The sequence below is a fragment of the Trichechus manatus genome, unplaced genomic scaffold (genome assembly GCF_000243295.1).
Source record: "Trichechus manatus latirostris isolate Lorelei unplaced genomic scaffold, TriManLat1.0 scaffold00141, whole genome shotgun sequence".
NCBI classification, from domain to species: Eukaryota; Metazoa; Chordata; class Mammalia; order Sirenia; family Trichechidae; genus Trichechus; species Trichechus manatus.
Window position 1 is genome coordinate 3,188,853 of NW_004444077.1, and position 18,065 is coordinate 3,206,917.

The 18,065-nt window shown below is 40.4% G+C and overlaps 1 protein-coding gene across 1 annotated transcript in view; it reads right to left on the reverse strand.

The window, feature by feature from the left end:
• Positions 1–7,334: 7,334 nt before the first annotated feature.
• PIWIL4 (piwi like RNA-mediated gene silencing 4) overlaps positions 7,335–18,065 on the reverse strand; it is a 70,110-nt gene continuing 59,379 nt past the window's right edge. The window contains 7 exon segments of the mRNA XM_023739852.1: positions 7,335–7,816; positions 8,804–8,951; positions 9,062–9,187; positions 11,104–11,257; positions 13,124–13,194; positions 15,759–15,862; positions 16,836–17,036. Coding sequence (XP_023595620.1) covers positions 7,700–7,816; positions 8,804–8,951; positions 9,062–9,187; positions 11,104–11,257; positions 13,124–13,194; positions 15,759–15,862; positions 16,836–17,036 — 921 coding nt within the window. The 3' untranslated portion in view covers positions 7,335–7,699.

Sequence of the window (18,065 nt, forward strand, 5' to 3'; positions counted from 1 at the left end):
AACTTCTGCAGTCTGAATTTTAAATTTTAATTCTGAATTTAATTTAAATTCTGCAGTTTAAATTTTAGAACACTCTTAGACAGTATCTCTGAAATTTGCCTCTACCTTCTACCTGGTTTTCTGCATTCCCTCTTTCTGAAACACCTACCAAATGGTGGTAGAGTGTCTCACTTTATTCTCCACGTCTCTATATACTGCATCTTAAGTGATTACCTAAAATTTACTTCCCAATGTATTAATAGTCTGTTCATCCGTTTTTAGTCTACAGTTTAACTAATCTATTGGGAGTTTTATTTTAATTATTTTATTCTTCATTTTTAGTATTTCTACTTAGTTCTTTTTTTTAATCCATTGATTCTTTTATAGAACTATTTAGAAAAAATAGTTTAGATACTTACTTCACACTAAAACATAATCTAGATGGATTTACAGAGTTAAATGAAAGAAAAATAAAGCCACAAAGAAGTAATGTTTCTCAAATCTCTGGATGAGAACAGATTTTTCTTGGTTTCAAATCCCAGTTCTGCTTTCATAATCTCAAAGGAAAAAAGTGATAATTTGACTACATAAACTTTAAATGCCTGTAGTTAAAAAGGCAGCATAAACAAAATTTAAAAGCACCGATAAACAGGAGACAGTATTACTATCTTTCAAATATGAAGACTTCATAAAAGTTGATAAGAAAAACACAAAAAAAATATGAATGGTTAAAAACATTTGCAAACCGAATTCCTTTATTAATAATCAAATAAATGGCTGTACATGTACTAGTAATCAAATAAATACGAGAAACTATTATTTATCATACAAGCAAACTGTTTTTGTTTTTAATGAGAATATACAAAGCTTGCTTGGGTGCTACTGTGGGACTACAGGATGATATGACATTTTTAAAACAAATTTAGCACTTAAAAGAAATCTAAGCCCTGGTGGCGCAGTGGTTAAGAGCTTGACTGCTAACCAAAAGGACAGCAGCTCAAATCCACCAGCCACGCCTTGGAAACCCTATGGGGCAGTTCTACGCTGTCCTATAGGGTGGCTACAAGTCAGAACCAACTTGATGGCACCTAACAACAACAACTTCACTTTTAGGGATATAACCCAAGGAACCAATCACAAATACTTGAAAAAAAAAAATTAGAAACAGCCTAGAGATATAACAAATACAGGAGCAAGTAAATTGTTACATCTGTACAGTAAAATATTGCTGAGTCATTAAAAAGATGCTTACAAAGAATTTTCAATAAAACAGGAAAAGTTAATGCTATAATCTTATGTTAAAAATGAAGTATATAAAACTACATATGTGGTACAGCTAAAGGACTAGAAGAAAATTATATATCAAAGGTTTGAGAGTATATATTTCTGGAAAGTAGCTTATTGGTGATTTTTTCCTTTATCTTTATAATTTTTTGTACCTTCCAAATATTCCACAATGTACTTCTATTATTTTCATAATTTTACAACTAGTTAAGGATTTAAAAAAAAAATTCCAATAAATTGGAAGGAATTTCACTCAGAAAGTCCTTTCTTTCAGGAAGGAACTGAAATTCTTTACATCTCCTCACCCTCTCCCCCTTCGAATGACTCCCTTCCTCAACCTGTGTTCCCTTAGCCCACAATGTCCACTCCCTCAAGTCCTCCTCACAGCTGTGGGCACTGGGTCAAATAGAACGTGCAAAATACAGATTCATCTGAGCAACAAACTCAGACATTTGACAATAACTCTCAAAAGTAGTTTACATTTCATGTCTGGGATCTTGAAGGGTGTTAGAAAAATTTACAGATAAATTTCGCCATGGAAAATTGCTAACCCAATATTTAAAAGGTTATGACATCTCAAGGTAAATAGTTTTAAATTTCACGTTGTAATTGATGCAGACTCTTAAGACTAAAAACAGGCTTTCTAAAGAGTGACTTAATGATGAAGGAAATGTGTCAGTTTGGGTTTCTGAAAAAGCAGACACCAAGACAGAATTAGACATTCAAGAAGTTTATTGGTGGGGGGTGGGTAGGGGGGAGGATGCCTGTAAAGATAAAGGGGAGAGAGAGTAGGAGTAAGCAGGGAAAGTCTTTCTTCCACAATGCTGATCTGACGTCTGTGAAAGGAAGAAAGTGAAGGAAGGAGGATCATAGGAAGAGCCTCAGACTATTGTGAAGCTCTGAGAAAGTCAGGCCAAAGAGAAGTTCACTAGTAAAGGCTGTCCATTAACAAAGTCCCACGTAGATAGAAATGGTACCTCTCTACCACCTGTCTGTTGTACTGTGGTGGCTTGTGTGTTGCTACGATGCTAGAAGCTATGCCACCAGTATTTCAAATACCAGCAGGGTCACCCATGGTGGACAGATTTCAGTGGAGTTCCAAAACTGAGACAGACTAGGAAGAAAGGCCTGGCAACCTACTTCCAAAAATTAGTCAATGAAAACCTAGATCACAGTAGAATGTTGTCTGATATAGTGCTGGAGAATGAGACTCCGAGTGGTCACAACGATGGACTCGAGCATACCAGCAATCGTGAAGATGGCACAGGACCAGGCACCATTTCATTCTGCTGTACGTGGGGTTGCCAGGAGTCGGAGTGGACTCCGACAGCACCTAACAACAACAATAACAAAAGCAGCCAGTACCTCTGCTGTGCTATCAGTGGCTAGGAGCAGCGTGGAGATTCTAGTCTCAAATTCAGCGCTGTAGTGGATCCTGGAGGTGTGACGTCTGGAAGTTGTCAGCCAACCACACTCCTTGCAGAAAGTTCTCTTGAAACGCAATCTGATTGATACACCTCCATAGCCACCACAAAAATGTATCTAAAGTATACTTTCTTCCAGTCTCTTCCCCATATCACCCTGCCCTCCCCAAAAAAGTAAAACAAAAAAAAAAACTTCTCCCCAAGACAGCAGGTGGTAAACTGCTTATACCTAAAGGAACTATGAAGCCTTTCCTTAAGCAGAACTGTAGAAGTTAGAGCCTGGCACATAACGTGCATCCATGAGTATTTGCTGACTGAATTAGGTCATTTGATTCTTTTCCTTTTACCAGATCTAATAATATGATGTTGTTGTGTGCCATTGAGTCAATTCCGACTCATAGTGACCTACAGGACAGACTAGAAGTGCCCCATAGGGTTTCCTAGGCTGTAATCTTTACAGGAGCAGATTGCCAGGTCTTTTCTCCTGCAGAGCAGCTGGTGGGTTCAAACCACTGACCTTTTGGTTAACAGCTGAGCGCTTAACCTTTGTGCCACCAGGGCTCCTAATAATATGATACTATTTAGTAAAACCAGATACTTTAGATTTGTTACTTCTAATCCTTACAACCCTAAAATGTGAACATTGTTAGCCATCTTCACAGGTAGGTATGCTGGGGCTCAGAGAGGTTAAGTAACTTGCCCAAGGTCACATAGCTAAAAAGTGGTGGCTCTGGGATTCAAACCCAGACTCACTCAGAAGCCTGGTGTGTGCTCTCTTTCCTCCTTGTCCTCGGTAGCTTTAATAAGCGAAAATATTTAATGTAATGTTAGCAAAACTAAGTAATGTAAACTCACAAATCTTATAACGCGAATCAGGGACGGAACTTAGCTATTATCCAGACCAGTAGACCACCTCAACCCTGGCTAAGCATCAGCATCACCTGAAGGACTAGTTTCCCAGGGCTGCTATAATAAGTTACCATAAAGTGAGTGGCTTAAAACAGCAGAAATTTATTCTCTCACAGTTCTGGAGGCCAGCAGTCTGAATTCAGGGTGTCCACAGAGCCATGCTCTCTGAAGGCTCTAGGGAGAGATCATTCCTTGTCTCCTACAGCTTCTCACAGCCTCAGGCTTTCCTTGGTTTGTGGCAGCGTAACTCCAATCTCTGCCTCCGTTCACATGACCATCTTTGCTCTATGTCCGTGTCTCTTCTCATAAGGACATCAGTCATATTGGATTGGGGTCTACTGACTCCTCTATGTCATCATGTTAACTAATTACAAATAAGGCCACATTCACAGGTTGTGGAGAGGTTAGGACTTGAACATATCTTTTCGGGGGATACAAATCAACTCATAACACCTGGAGAACTTTTAAAATATTCAGATGATCAGGCCTCAGTCCAGATCAATTAGACCACTATTTCTGGAGGTGGGCCCAGGCACCTATATTTTTTCCAACGTTTTTAGTGTGAAAAGTTCTAATGTTTCCAAGGTTGAGTACTACTGGTCTAGTCCAACCCTTTTCCATATTACAAACAGAGTAACTTCCTCAAATGGATCCGCGGGTGGCCATATGGTTTGAGCTCCACCACTAACTGAAAGGTTGGAGGTTTGAATCCACTCAGCACACAGCAGAAGAAAGGCCTGGCAATCTACTTCCGTAAGATTACAGCCATTGAAAACCCTATGGAGAGCAGTTCTACTCTGAAACACGTAGGGTTACCATGAGTCAGAATCGACTTAGCAGCAACAGGTTAACTTTGTCAGAGAGGGAAAAAAACGTTGGAACTGGGACTCAAGTGAAAATTTTCCCAGTCCCATGTTGCCCTCTGGGAGCTTACCTGAGGTTCCCATTATCTGCTGCATCACACTGATACTTGAATGGTGAAGGACTCTATTCATACCATGGTCCTCGTGTGCCCCCTGGTGGGGTAAAATAGTAAAGAGCCTACGGCAGTATTTAATAGGTAAGAGAATGAGGCTCTCTGCAGAACTTTGTCTGACCTAACCAAAATGCTGTGTGTAGATTTACACAAGCCTGCTGGTCAGGTAGTGGGGCTTTGCATCATCCTTGTACTTTTAAGGAAGAAAACCACAAGAACAACATCAACACCGATACAGAAACAAAACCCAAATCCACCACTCTGGATTTATACACTCCCTTACCTCCAAAGGCAGTTTCAATTCACCTAAGAGCTCTGGGAGAAATTTTTTAAAATCTTTTAGTACTTTTTATTAAGGTTTTGTGGGTTTTGGAGTCAAGAAAACTTCAGGGGAAATTCCAGCTCCACAATTTATTAATCTCATAAACTTCGGTGAGCCATATGGCATCTTTAATCCTCAATTTTATCATCTGTAAAATGGTAAATATAGTGCCTAACTCATACAGTTGTTGTGAAGATTAACTAGGATATTGTATGTTAAATGCTTGGTGCAGTGCCTGGAGTGTATTACTCCCCGTCTCCCCACCCCACTCTCATCCCACCACCCTCATACCCACAAATGGTTACCATTAGTATTACTGGAATGGGCCCATGTTGGGTGCAACGCTACTACCCGTTGCCATCAAGTCGATTCCAACTCACAGCGACCCTACAGGACAGAGTAGAACTGCCCCCATAGGGTTTCCAAGCAGCAGCTGGTGGATTTGAATTGCTGACCTTTATGGTTAGCAGCTGTAGCTCTTAACCACTGCGCCACCAGGCTCCACAATGCTACCAGACCCAGACAAAATTCTCCAATAGAAAAAGAATTTTTCTGTGCCATTTTCTCTCTGCTCTGGTGTCCCTGCTGATGGCCTCATACTCTCACTTCTGCCCTCCCCAGCTGCCCAAGTCCCTCACTACAGCCCCCCACATCATCTTTCCTCTGCAAACAGCATTTGGAACTATGATTTTTCCATTATCAAAAGATCTTTCATGTGGAACAGCATTTCAAATTTTCATGGAATCCAGACCTCCTGAAGCCACCGAGACCAATGAACCCCTGAAACTATTGCCCTGAGATGATCTTTAAACCTTAAAACAAAAATATCCCCTGAAGTCTTTTTTAAACCAAACAATACTTTAGCCTAATTAGTAAAGAATGTCCGCCTTAAGCATTGTGCTGTTATAAAGCACTATTTACCACTATGCCAACATTTTTTACATGTTGCTGCAAAAAAATTAGCATAGCACACTTAGGAAAGTACTCTGGGGGGTGGGGAGGACGCAGTTGGCAAACAAACATAGAAGGTGTGCATTATTTGTGTAAAAATATGGTACATGAGATCAAATTGACAACAGTTAACTCAAAAGTCTAGGTAGGAAGCTTATGTTAATGGTGAAGGAACAATTCAGAAAAAGAGAGTGAGGATGGTTGCACAACTTGAAGAATGTAATCAATGTCAATGAACTGTACATGCAGGAACTGCTGAAGTAGTGTATGTTTTGCTGTGTATATTTTCACCAACAACCACCACCAAAAGATCTTTGACATGTAGCCATTCTCATTCTGGGGGCATTCCAATGTGAAAAGGATGAGACTGTGAGGATAAATCCGCAAAGGAGACTAAGAATGAGTGATCAATGCGGTAGGAAGAAACCAGGAAGAGTGTGTTATCATCCTAGAGGCCAAGTAAAGAGTGTTTCAAGATGGAGGAAACAATCAACGGGGTCAAACGAGGATTGACTATCGGATGTCGCAAAGTGAAGGTCATTGGTGACCTCGATAAAAGCAATTTTGATGTAGAAGTTATGGTGAAATTCTGATTGGAGTGAGGAACTGGATATGCCAAACATAGACTAATCATTTGAGAAATTTTGCCGCAAAGGGAAGCAGAGAAATGAGGAGGTAGCTGGAAGGGGAAATGGTTTTCTTTTTTTAAGATGGAAGAAGTTAACTGCAGAATGGAAGAAATAACAGCGTATTTATAATGCTGATGGGAATGATCCTGTCGGGAAAAACTGATGATGCAGAAAGGAGAGGAGAGAACTGCTAGAGCAACAACCTTCACAGCTCAGACGGAATGGGATTTAGTACACGCATTAAAACACACAGACACACACACACAGAGCTGCCATTGAGCCAGCTCCAATTCATGGTGACCCGCATCTGCGTCAGAGTAGAACTGTGCTCCATAGGGTTTTCAATGGATGATTTTTCAGAAGTAGATCACCAGGCCTTTCTTCCAAGGCACCTCTGGATGGACTTGAACCTCCAACTTTTTGGTTAGCAGCCAAGTATGTTAACCATTTGCACCACCCAGAGATAAATGGTAGAGAGCCCCAAATAGGAGCACAGACTAGGGGAAGGGCAGAGGCTATGGACACAGATGCCTTTAGGTGGGTAGATATAGTGGGAGTCTGTGCAGGTTCTCTTCTGATGTCTCCTGTGTTCTTAGTGCAGCAGGAAGCAAGGTCATTACCGAAAATAGTTGCTATTAAGTGAAGTAAAGCCCATCAAGAGGGCAAGTGATAAGTACCATTTTAAAAATATAACTCAAAGAGTGAGAATGATGTGATCTAGTGAGTAAGAGTCCTCACTGAAAGCACTTAAATAATGAGGATCATATGTAACGTCAGCTCAAAATTCAAAGAACAATAAACACATATGTAATGCTTTCAATTTTCTTTATTTTCTAATAATTATTTAAACTACTCTACAAAATGCTCTACAACATTACCTGTTTCCGAAAACACCTGCAAAATTTAGGATAGGAATTGGATCCCATTTATCTACCATCCAAACACACGTATTTTCTTTTAAGATGTTTAGCTTTGTGGAATTCTTTACAGGTGATGGTATATTTTTATTCCGTATACCACAATGAGAATTTACACCAAGCATAAACGTCTTTAAAATAAAACAACACACATTTCTTTTGAACCCTATCGGATTTTTTTTTTCCCCAGAAATTAAAACACTCAATCCCCTTGCCCCAGTCACAGCCTTGAGCTTACAGCAGATTTGTACAAACTATCCCTACTACTCCTTGGCTTCTTCATCTAGGGATACTGATGGTTCTTCCCATCACAAGTAGAAGAGAGAATTGGCTAATTCCAAACTTGGTTCTTTGTGAATGCTTTGTGCCACCAGAAAGGTCAGCTTGTGTGCATACTGGCAAGGTGCTGGGATACGGATTAAGCCCTGAGGAGAAAGCAGTACTGATAAAAATTAAAAGGATAATCTGGTCTTCAGACAAAGTGATTTTTTTTTTTCAACTCAGAATGAAATACAATATATGATGAATATACAATATACAATGAGTATACAATATAATGTGTTTCTGGGTAAACAGTAATGAAACTCAACTAAAAAGTCAATCTTGATTACTAAAAACTTAAACTCACTGGGTAAGATGGGGTGGTGTGGGAGCCAGTCTGGCTCCATGGTGGTGGCAACCATCACACTTAGGGCTAATCTCAGTTTCCTACAAGGCTCAGAGCAAAACTGGCCCCTGGACTTTGAGAGCAGGTCTTGGCCCAGTGCACAGGAACACAGGACAGACACACTCCTATTGACACTTTTCCACCAGGTGCAACATCAAAGTTAGCTTCAACTTCCTCACCTGTAACATGAAAATACTAATACCTACCCTGATTTCCTGCCAGGCTTGCATAATATCGTGCACATCAAAGCCCTCTCATTGCTGCTGTTGTTGTGACTATCATTAGTTGCTGTCGAGTCGATTACACTCATGGCAACCCCGTGTGTGCAGAGTAGAACAGCTCCATAGTTTTCAAGGTTGTGACCTCTCAGAAGCAGATCACCACACCTGTCTTCTGAGGCACCTGTGGGTGGATTCAGACTGCCCACCTTTTGACTAGTAGTCGACTGCTTAACATTTTGCACCACCCAGGGACTCCAAAAGTCCACTAGAATTATAAATATTAATATATAAATATAATAAATATTTATATATATGTTTATTATAATACTTATTGCTATTTTGTTTCTATCACAGACTGAGCTTGTCACTGTGGGCTTAAGGGGTCATTCACTCATTTTCATTCCTCATTTGTGAACAGGCAGGCACTAGGCTAGGCCCAGGGATGGCAAGCGTGAACTGGGTGACCGTTCGTGAGTGGGAACCTTGAGTACCAGTACTTGCATAACTAAAAAGCTTTCACTTACCGACCAATTGTAGTACAGGTGGCACAGTTTGAATGTAAGTCTCTGCATGTGGTCTGGCTTCAAGCCGTTGTCATCATAAATGACATTATAGTAGGTGGGATTAACAGTCCCCTGATGGGCCACCTGGCTGATCAAGTAAAAGTCATACCTGGGGGGGAAATGGAATGAATGTAGGGAGGAAGGCAAACAGAAAAAGGTCAAACCTGAACAACACACATTGAATGCTTTCTAAAAAATTAATTTTCTAGTGGTACTTGCCAATCAGGACGGGTTGCTTCTGAATCCACGACAGTGCCAAGTGGTGGGTTCTGCAAAGTATGGTTCATTTCCGTAAAGAATCGTGGCATGCACTTCTTCCTCACCACAATCACTGACAGTTTGGAGCTTGGAAAAAGAGAGGCAGAAAATGAGGAGAGAACAAACACCAGGTCATGCGGTTTTCTATTTAACACTTTTTTGTAATTTTTTTCATGAAATCAATAGAAATTCATCAGGAAAACACTGCAAAACAAAGACTAAAAATTGCTCACAGTCCTTCTTCCCCAGAGATACATACGATTTTTCAAATTAGAGACTTCCCTCATTGGTTCTAAAAGTATGGTATATCCACTCATTTGCCTAGTTTAAATCATTTGAATGGAGGGAGGGGGGATGATTAATAGAACAATGAACTTTGATTAGCACTTCTGAAGAGATTTTCCAGAATTATCCATGGTGAAATTTTTCTTTTTTTGCCACTGTTATTGTTAGGTGCCACTGAGTCGGTTCTGACTCATAGTGACCCCATGTACAACAGAAGGAAACGCTGCCTGGTCCTGCACCATCCTCATGACTGTTGTTATGCTTAAGCCCATTGTTGCAGCCACTGTGTCACTCCATCTCATTGAGGGTCTTCCTCTCCTTCACTAACCCTTCACTTTACCAAGCATGATGTCCTTCTCCAGAGACCACCAAAAAAAAAAAAACAAAAAAAAAAAAACCATTGCCATCAAGTTGCTTCCAACTCATAGCAATCTTATAGGACAGAGTAGAACTGCCATCCATAAGCTTCCAAAGAGCAGCTGGTGGATTCGAAATGCCAACCATTTTGTTAGCAGCCAAGCTCTTACCCGCTGTCCCACTGGGGTTCTACCATTATTATGTTGTTGTTGTTGTTGTTGTTGTTGTTAGGTGCCGTCAAGTCACTTCTGGCTCACAGCGACCCTACAGGACAGGGTAGAACTGCCCCGTAGGGTTTTCCAATGAGCAGCTGGTGGATTCGAACTGCTGACCTTTTTTGGTTAACAGCTGAGCTCTTAGCCACTGCGCCACCAGGGCTCTACCATTAGTATAGTCACCCTATTTTCACCTTCACTCTTGCTGTCTAATGTATTTCTGAGTAGCAAAGGAAGAACCACTAGTTCCTCTGGCTCCTCAAATCCCCTCTTTTGAATTACACAAAACTTGCCTGGGTGGATGAATGGATGGATAGAATGTGTATTTTGGCACAGTGATGAGTGACCAACTGTTAAAGTTAGCATTTGGTAAAGCCAAGGCCAAATCCAAATATTTGCCACCATGGAAGGAGCCTCTAGGATGCAAGAATAGTGGTGAAATTTCACTTTAAACATGTTAATTATTTTTTAAATTATTATTAATGTTTTTAATATTGAAAAATTCTCAATTTGACATTCTAGTGCAAGTAAAAACAGCCCTGGTGGCACAAACAGTTAAGCGCTCAGCTGCTAACCGAAAGGTTGGCGATTCAAATCCACCCAGTGGCTCCGCGGGAGAAAAACGTGACAGTCTGCCCCCTTAAAGACTAGAGCCTAGGAAACCTATGGGGCAGTCTACTCTATCCTACAGTGTCGCTATGAGTTAGAATCAACCTGACAGCACACAGCAACAACATTCCAACTACATGGAGTCCCTAGGTGCTACAGACAATTAACGCACTTGGCTGTTAACCTAAAGGTTGGAGGATCAAGTTCACCCAGAGGTACCTTGGAAGAAAGGCCTGGAGGTCTACTTCCAAAAAATCAGCCATTGGAAACCCTATGGAGCACAGTTCTACTCTGACAAATGTGGGGTCATCATGAGTCAGAATCAACTCTACAGCTACTGATATGGTTTTTGGTTTTTATCCCGACTTCTCTCCAATCTAGCGAAAAGCTACCCAGCTGTACTCACAAGATGCAGAAACAAAGCAAAACTTAAACGCATTAAGAAAAAACAAACAAATGTTTGCATACCTTGTGTTTACAAGTTACAGCTGAATGTACTATAATTGGGAATGTGGTAGAAAGAACAATATTTAATACCTGGTTTTTGAGCTGGATTCTGCCACACTGCTCAGCAGCTGTGGAACTTCATATTCAATAAGTGTTTTTAGCTGACCATCCCCCACACCATCACGGTACACAATTATCCGTGCCGGCAAACCATGGTTGTACTTGTACCATTTGTTGAGTGCTCCTGCAGAATTTGGTATTAGTAAGAGAAAAATGACTCATTCATTGCTGATAAAAAATAAAATTTCCACATATTTCAATGCTTAAATAAGTTTCCTATTTAGGACCACTGTAAAATAGAGTAATACCTAATCTGGGCTGTATTTGCAATAATCTGAAAAAGAATTTTAGGGAACATTTGTTCATCTCTGCTTTTTGAGGAATCAAAATTATTTCTATGGTATAATATATTCTTAAACTTAGCATATCTCTCTAGTACAATTTTAATACTCAAGCAATAAATTCAAATTTAATTCACATAGTAGACATAAAGATTCCCCAAACCAAATTAATACTAATCCACTCTCTTCAAGTCTTTGAATTGTCTAAACAGATACAGGCTAGATAATTTTATGTCATCTTCCTCCCTAATGAGCATAAATATGAAAACATAAGAAAATGACTTGGCTGTTCCTCTGAAAACATCTCTTCACACTGACTCATCCAGTCAGACTCCAATTCTCACCAATGATATGAACTCTGAAAACATTTCCACCCACTCTAACTATAAATTGCATAAAAAAGCAGAGACCAGACAGGAACTCCTACCCAACAGACACTTTTAATAACAACTGCTAAAAAAAATTACCATGTCTTGAAGTAAAGGAAAAGGAATAAGATGCAATAATTCCTTTAAAGTATAATATTGCACCATTGTTTTAGAAGAGTTAACTGTCCAAGAAATTCATTTGAGTTAGGTAGAAAATAATCATATACATAATCACATACAAAAGATACACATATACACATAAGTCGTATGTATACTACGCACATATACCAAAATACATATCACCAAATTCACTTTTTTAGAAAAAATATATTTACACACCCCCAAAGTGCCCTGGTGGGGCAGTAGCTAAAGCACTTGGCTGCTAACCAAAGGGTCATTGGTTCCAACCCATCAGCCATTCCACGGGAGAAAGATGCAGCAGTCTGCTCCCGTAAAGATTACAGCCTTGGAAACCCTATGGAGCAGTTCTACTCTGTCCTGCAGGGTCACTATGAGTCAGAATTGGCTGGATGGCACACACAACAACAACTAAGTATACAGATGGCACAAGGGAGATCAGGGCAGGGAATGATCTGTACAAGTCATACTGCTAAGGAGTGGCCAAGCCAGATCTGGGCTGAGGCTGGTGAGGTAGGGAACCCTAGACGCCTTTCCACTGCATCCCACTGTAAAGAGGGCATCCTTCCTCTTCCTTGTCTGCTGTCTTCCCTATCTTCCCCTGCTATCCCACGTTTTATCTGTTACCAAGGTCCCTAGGTGACGCAAGCAGTTTGCGCTCACTTGCTAACCTTAAGGTTAGGGGTTCCAACCCACCAAGCAGCACTGTGGAAGAATGGCTTGGCAATCTACTTCTGTTAAAATTACAGCCAAGAAAACCCTTTGGAGCAGTTCTACTCCATAACACATGGGGTCACCATGAGCTGGAATCACTAAACAGCAACTGGTAACAACAAAACGTTACCACCTCTATCTCAGTCCCAAAGGCTTCCCTCCTGTTTATAGACCTAACAGTGTTCTCTCATAATCCGAGTTCCTCCAGGGTAGGTTTCTTTTGGCCTTCAAAGCACTTGCCAGATGACCATCAGCAACTACAAACTCTCCTTCCTCCTCGCTTTCTGTTATCACACACAGGCAAATGTAAATTCTACACAGCCTATCAGCCTGAGTTGGCACAAAGCTCTGGGAATCAACTGGGTGACAGCTGACACTGGCAGGCTTGGGGAGCTTATTCCACCTATCTGGTCTGCGGTAGGCTATGTGGACCTTTGGGTCTGAAGGAACAGCCCTTGGAGCCCATCGGCATCACTACATTTTTAGTACCGATCATGAAAACTTTTAAGCAATCTGCAACATCAGTTGTTGTTCTCTGAAGGATACAGCGGGAATACCACCTAAAGGAAGCAGAAGATAAAAGTAAAGTTCGACACAAATTGTCTACAATACACATGGATTAGTATTAGATTAAGAAATAGACATTAGGAGTAAAAATCAGTGTTCATGATTTTGTACATGCTATATGATCAAAATTATATTTAAAAGCCCCCCTCCAGAAAAAAAAAAGAAAATTTACTAAAAAGAGAAACTGAAGCATAATGTTGGCATCAGACATCTGGGTTTAAATCCTGGCTGGTATACTAACCAGCTATATGACTTTGCAAGGAGCCCTGCTGGCACAGTGGTCAAGTGCTTGGCTGTTAACCAAAACGTCGGTGGTTCAAGCCCACCAGTGGCTCCACGGTAGAAAGACGTGGCAGTCTGCTTCTGTAAAGATTACAGCTTTGGAAACCCTATGGAGCAGTTCTACTATGTCTTACAGGGTCAGAACTGACTTGATGGCAAGAGGTTTCGGGTTTATGGGACTTTGCTATGTGAATGTAAGCCTCAGTTTCCTCATCTGTAACAAGGAGATTCATAAGATAGTAACTACCTCATAGGGTTATTGTAAAAATTAAAGTAAATAATATATGCAAAGTATTTAGAGCAGGGCTTGGCACATAGTAAGCACTAATAGAGGCCACTCTATTATTATTATAAAAGAATCTACCAGTTTAGCAGTAGATCTGCTAGTTTCAAAATATTAAAAGACTTTCCAAGAATAAATTTCCATTTCTACAGGTGAGCCTTTGGGGCTTGAAACCTTAACATGATTAATAATATTTAGATTTCAGAAACAAGTTGTCTTTCTAAAGTTACCAAGCAATTAAATGCACTTAGGGTGAGAATGGTTGCACAACTTGAAGGCTATAATCAATGTTAGTGAATTATAAGCATAGAAATTGCTAAATTGGTGTATGTTCTGCTGTGTATACTCTCAACAACAAGAACAAAATAAAATAAATTTTTAAAAAAAGCACCTGGAAAATGAGGATCATGACTTAGTGGTATCTACCAACGTCATTATTTCTCTGAACACATGGAACAATAGTAACACAATTAGGAAAGCTGCTAACAAATTGCAAGTCCTTTATCTGCTTAAGTAAGGAACTGACTTATACCTAACAGGGATCTCATATGATCTGGGCAATCTATTTTTGCCATTTGAATGACATTAACATGCATAAAGAAAGTGTACAACACTGAATCTTTTATTTCAGAGCGCTCAACGGCAGAGAGATCCTTCCTCAAAAGATGGAGACAGAGGTGCAAATATAATCCCCAGTTTACTGGCTCAGCTAATAAACTTGTTCCAGGCTGCTGTTGTATGAGGAAAGGGGTGATTTGATCAGTGGCATGTTGAAACCTAACAGCCAACGGATACTTGCCTCCACCGGCTTACCCACTAAAGTAGATGCTTCCGACTTTGTTAATTGCTTCTGCACAGAGACTGGACTAGAATAGTGTTAACAGTTACGACATCAATAGAGTTTTGATATATAATTGGGGGGTATCTACCTAGCAGGAGGTAATTTGTTATAGGGACCTCTCTACTGTTGACCTTAATTTTAGGTACAGAAATAAAGTTGTAGGCCGGGAGGTATGCTGCTATTTTTCCTGTTTCACAATCCCATATATATATCTGACCACAGCTTAATGGAAATAGCTTAAGTGTGGAAAGAAACCATTTTGCAACAGCTTCTACAGCCTCAAAACACATTGCTTAGTTACAAATACTGAAACAATTCTAAGAACTACCATTTAATGAGAACTATGAGCCAGTGTTTAACATATTATCCCTAATCCTGCCTATTTTGTAATAGCTTATGAACACCAACCCTCAAGTGTCTGGGAGTATTAATAATAGTAACAATAAAGCAACAAGCATATACTGAGAATTTACTATGGGTGGCAATATTCTATGTACTTTTATTTTACAAGGCCTATAAATGCCCTACGAAACAGGCAACATTATTCCCATTTTACAGATGACTATGTCAAGGCACAGCAAGGTTAAACGACTGCCTTAGTTACAGAAAAAGTAAGTGGCAATCCAGGCGATCTGATTCTAAAGCTCAACTGCTTGAAATAAGGAATGCAAAGTACCTATTACAGTGCCAAACCCATTGCCTTCGAGTCAATTTCGATTCATAGCAACCCTACAGGACAAAGAAGAACTGCTCCATAAAGTTTGCAAGGCTGTAAATGTTTACGAAAGCAGACTGCCACATCTTTCTCCCAAGGAGTCGCTGGTGGGTTCAAACCACCAACCTCTCGGTTAGCAGCCGAACACTTAACCACTATGTCACCAGGCTCCTATACACCCATTATTCTGTAAATATGATTGGCATATGATCAACAGTTTTCTCTAATGAATGTATAACAAATATTTTTTAATGAGGCTACATATTTTCCATTATAAAAATATTTTTTATATGTAAATATAATTTATGGCCGTACAGGCTGGTGTTTAAAAAGTGAGTGAATAATAGAAACTAGTTCTTGCTGTTATGGCCTTTAGTTAAACGACAATTAATAGCCTAAATAACTGAAGAATATGTTAGGGTAATTTTAAATGTACCTGGTAATTCTGGGGTTAATGCTGGCCACAAATCCAACCACTGTCATTTCCTTGTTCAGGGCATCTTTACAGATGTCAATACCGACCACCATCAGGGACTTTAACTGCAAAATTAAATGTTTCATGATTTAATGGGATGAGGTAGCATTTCTCCAAACAACGATTTAATTTGAAGTTTTCCAAAAACTGTTCCCAGTTACTAAATTATTTAAGTTAAGCTATGTGTCAGGGGGATCAAGGTCCAGATCAGGCAGATTATTTAATCAGAATCTAAAGAGACTTAAAGATAGAGGGAAGAATTCATTGCTTAGGAGACTTACTAGACCAAAATAGTCATCATCCTCTGTGGGGGTGGACAAGGGGTACTAGCGGTGAAAGGGATTCTGGGAAAATGGTTAGTCCATTCATCCCTTGCCTCTGGGCTGAAGGACTCCGACAAGGACTTCCATTCCCCATTCAGTTCTTCAGATTACTAAGGAATCCTCACTTGGCCATGGGCCTCCAGGAGAGGCACTTGAGGTAACCCACGCTCGCTCATCTGGTTATGGAAATGTCAAGGAGTGGACAGCATTCCTTCATTTCTCATTCCCCTCATTTTCAACCATGGTGGCTACATTTCAGGAGAGAAGAGGATTTTCTCAGTTCCCACCTCAGTTTGGAAGTTCAGATCATAGGCTATGCCAGCTCCCCAGCTCTGGGGAGGCCCCAGCCGGGGGTGCAGGGCTGCTCTGAGAGTGAGCGCCGTGCTGAAAGCAGCTACACGCAGAGGCCACACAACACTGATTTTAAAGTAGTGGCTGGGAGGATTCAAATCAAGTCCTTCCAAATTTATGCACAGCTACACTCTCTTCTACAAAATATTCTACGTGTACAGTTTAACAGAAGCCCTTTGAGAACACGGGCCACGCCTCACCTTCTTTTGGATACCCCCACAGTGGCTTGTGAAATGCCAGAACCCAGAGCAGAGGCACCACAAACAAACAAAAACCAATAATTCTGGGATCATGTGAAAATCTCCTACTTTGATTTTTTTTTTTTTTTAATTGATTAAGCGGGAAAGCAGGACAGATTCCTCACAGGTATCTCCACAGCCCACAGCTCGCCTCCGAGTTTACAGGTCATCTGCATGGCAATCTTGGCGGCGACACTCATCATCATTCCCTGTTTATTCAGAGTCCGAGTAAGCACACACTGGCTCGGCACTGGGCAGTCTGAGCTCAAGTACTTTTTAATGGAATCATAGTAGCTCTTCTGATTAGAAGACAGAATACACATCACCTAAAAACAACAAAACACCCGAAGAGGAAATCAATTTACTTATGCTTAGAAGCAACTTTAAAAAAAAATGAATACATAGATTCTCCATACATCTTTTGCTCCTAAGTTCCCAAGAAGCAAATATTAACACATCTACAGTTCTCTTAAATGGCAATTAATCAATGCCACTTGAAAAGCCTTTTCACCAGCCATTCTCTATGCAAAGCCCCCTTCCAATTCTGCCCATCTTTCTTGGCACGTTCCTTCCTTCCTCATTTCTCTCCTGATTAGATTCCCTTATACCATACCAGCTGCCATCAAGTTGACTTTGACTCATGGTGAACTCACGTGTCACACAGTACAACTGCACTCCACAGGGTTTTCAAGGCTATGATCTTTTGGGGAAGCAGATAATCAGGCCTATCTTCTGAGGTGACTCTGGGTGGGCTCAACCAGCCAACCTTCCAAATAGTAGTTGAGTGCTTAACCGTTTGTGCCACCCAGGGGCTCCTGGATTGTTAGTCCTCTCAAATGTCCTTCTAATCTGGTTCTTTCTACAGCTACCCCCTCCCTTCTTTTCAATGACCCTTTCCTGTGGCTCTACAGCTCTTATCCCCACTGCCCGGTGTATCAAAGACAAGGCCAGTGGAGAATTAGCTTAAATTATGTTGCTTTTCCCACTAGGTACTAGGTAATTAAAACAAAGGAAATAAACAAAAAAAAATTTTGTTTACTGTGACTTGAGAGTAGGGATATGGGGGAAGGGAAAATAAGGAGAAGGAAGCTTCAGGTCCTCTGGTATTTTTAATCCCACTCCATCGCTGTCACTGCCCCTATTTCTTATCAGGTGTTGCCACACTTAGTACTGCTCCTGCTCTACCTCCGATTTCTTCCCATCTTTCATTCTCTATCTTCAAATGCCCCCAAATTATAGTAGAGATAAGCACTGTCATGACTAGCAGAAGAAAACAAAGTAATTTTTCCACCTAGACCTGTTTAAAATCATAATATCACATGCTAAAATTATTTACACCTAATTAATCCAGTAGA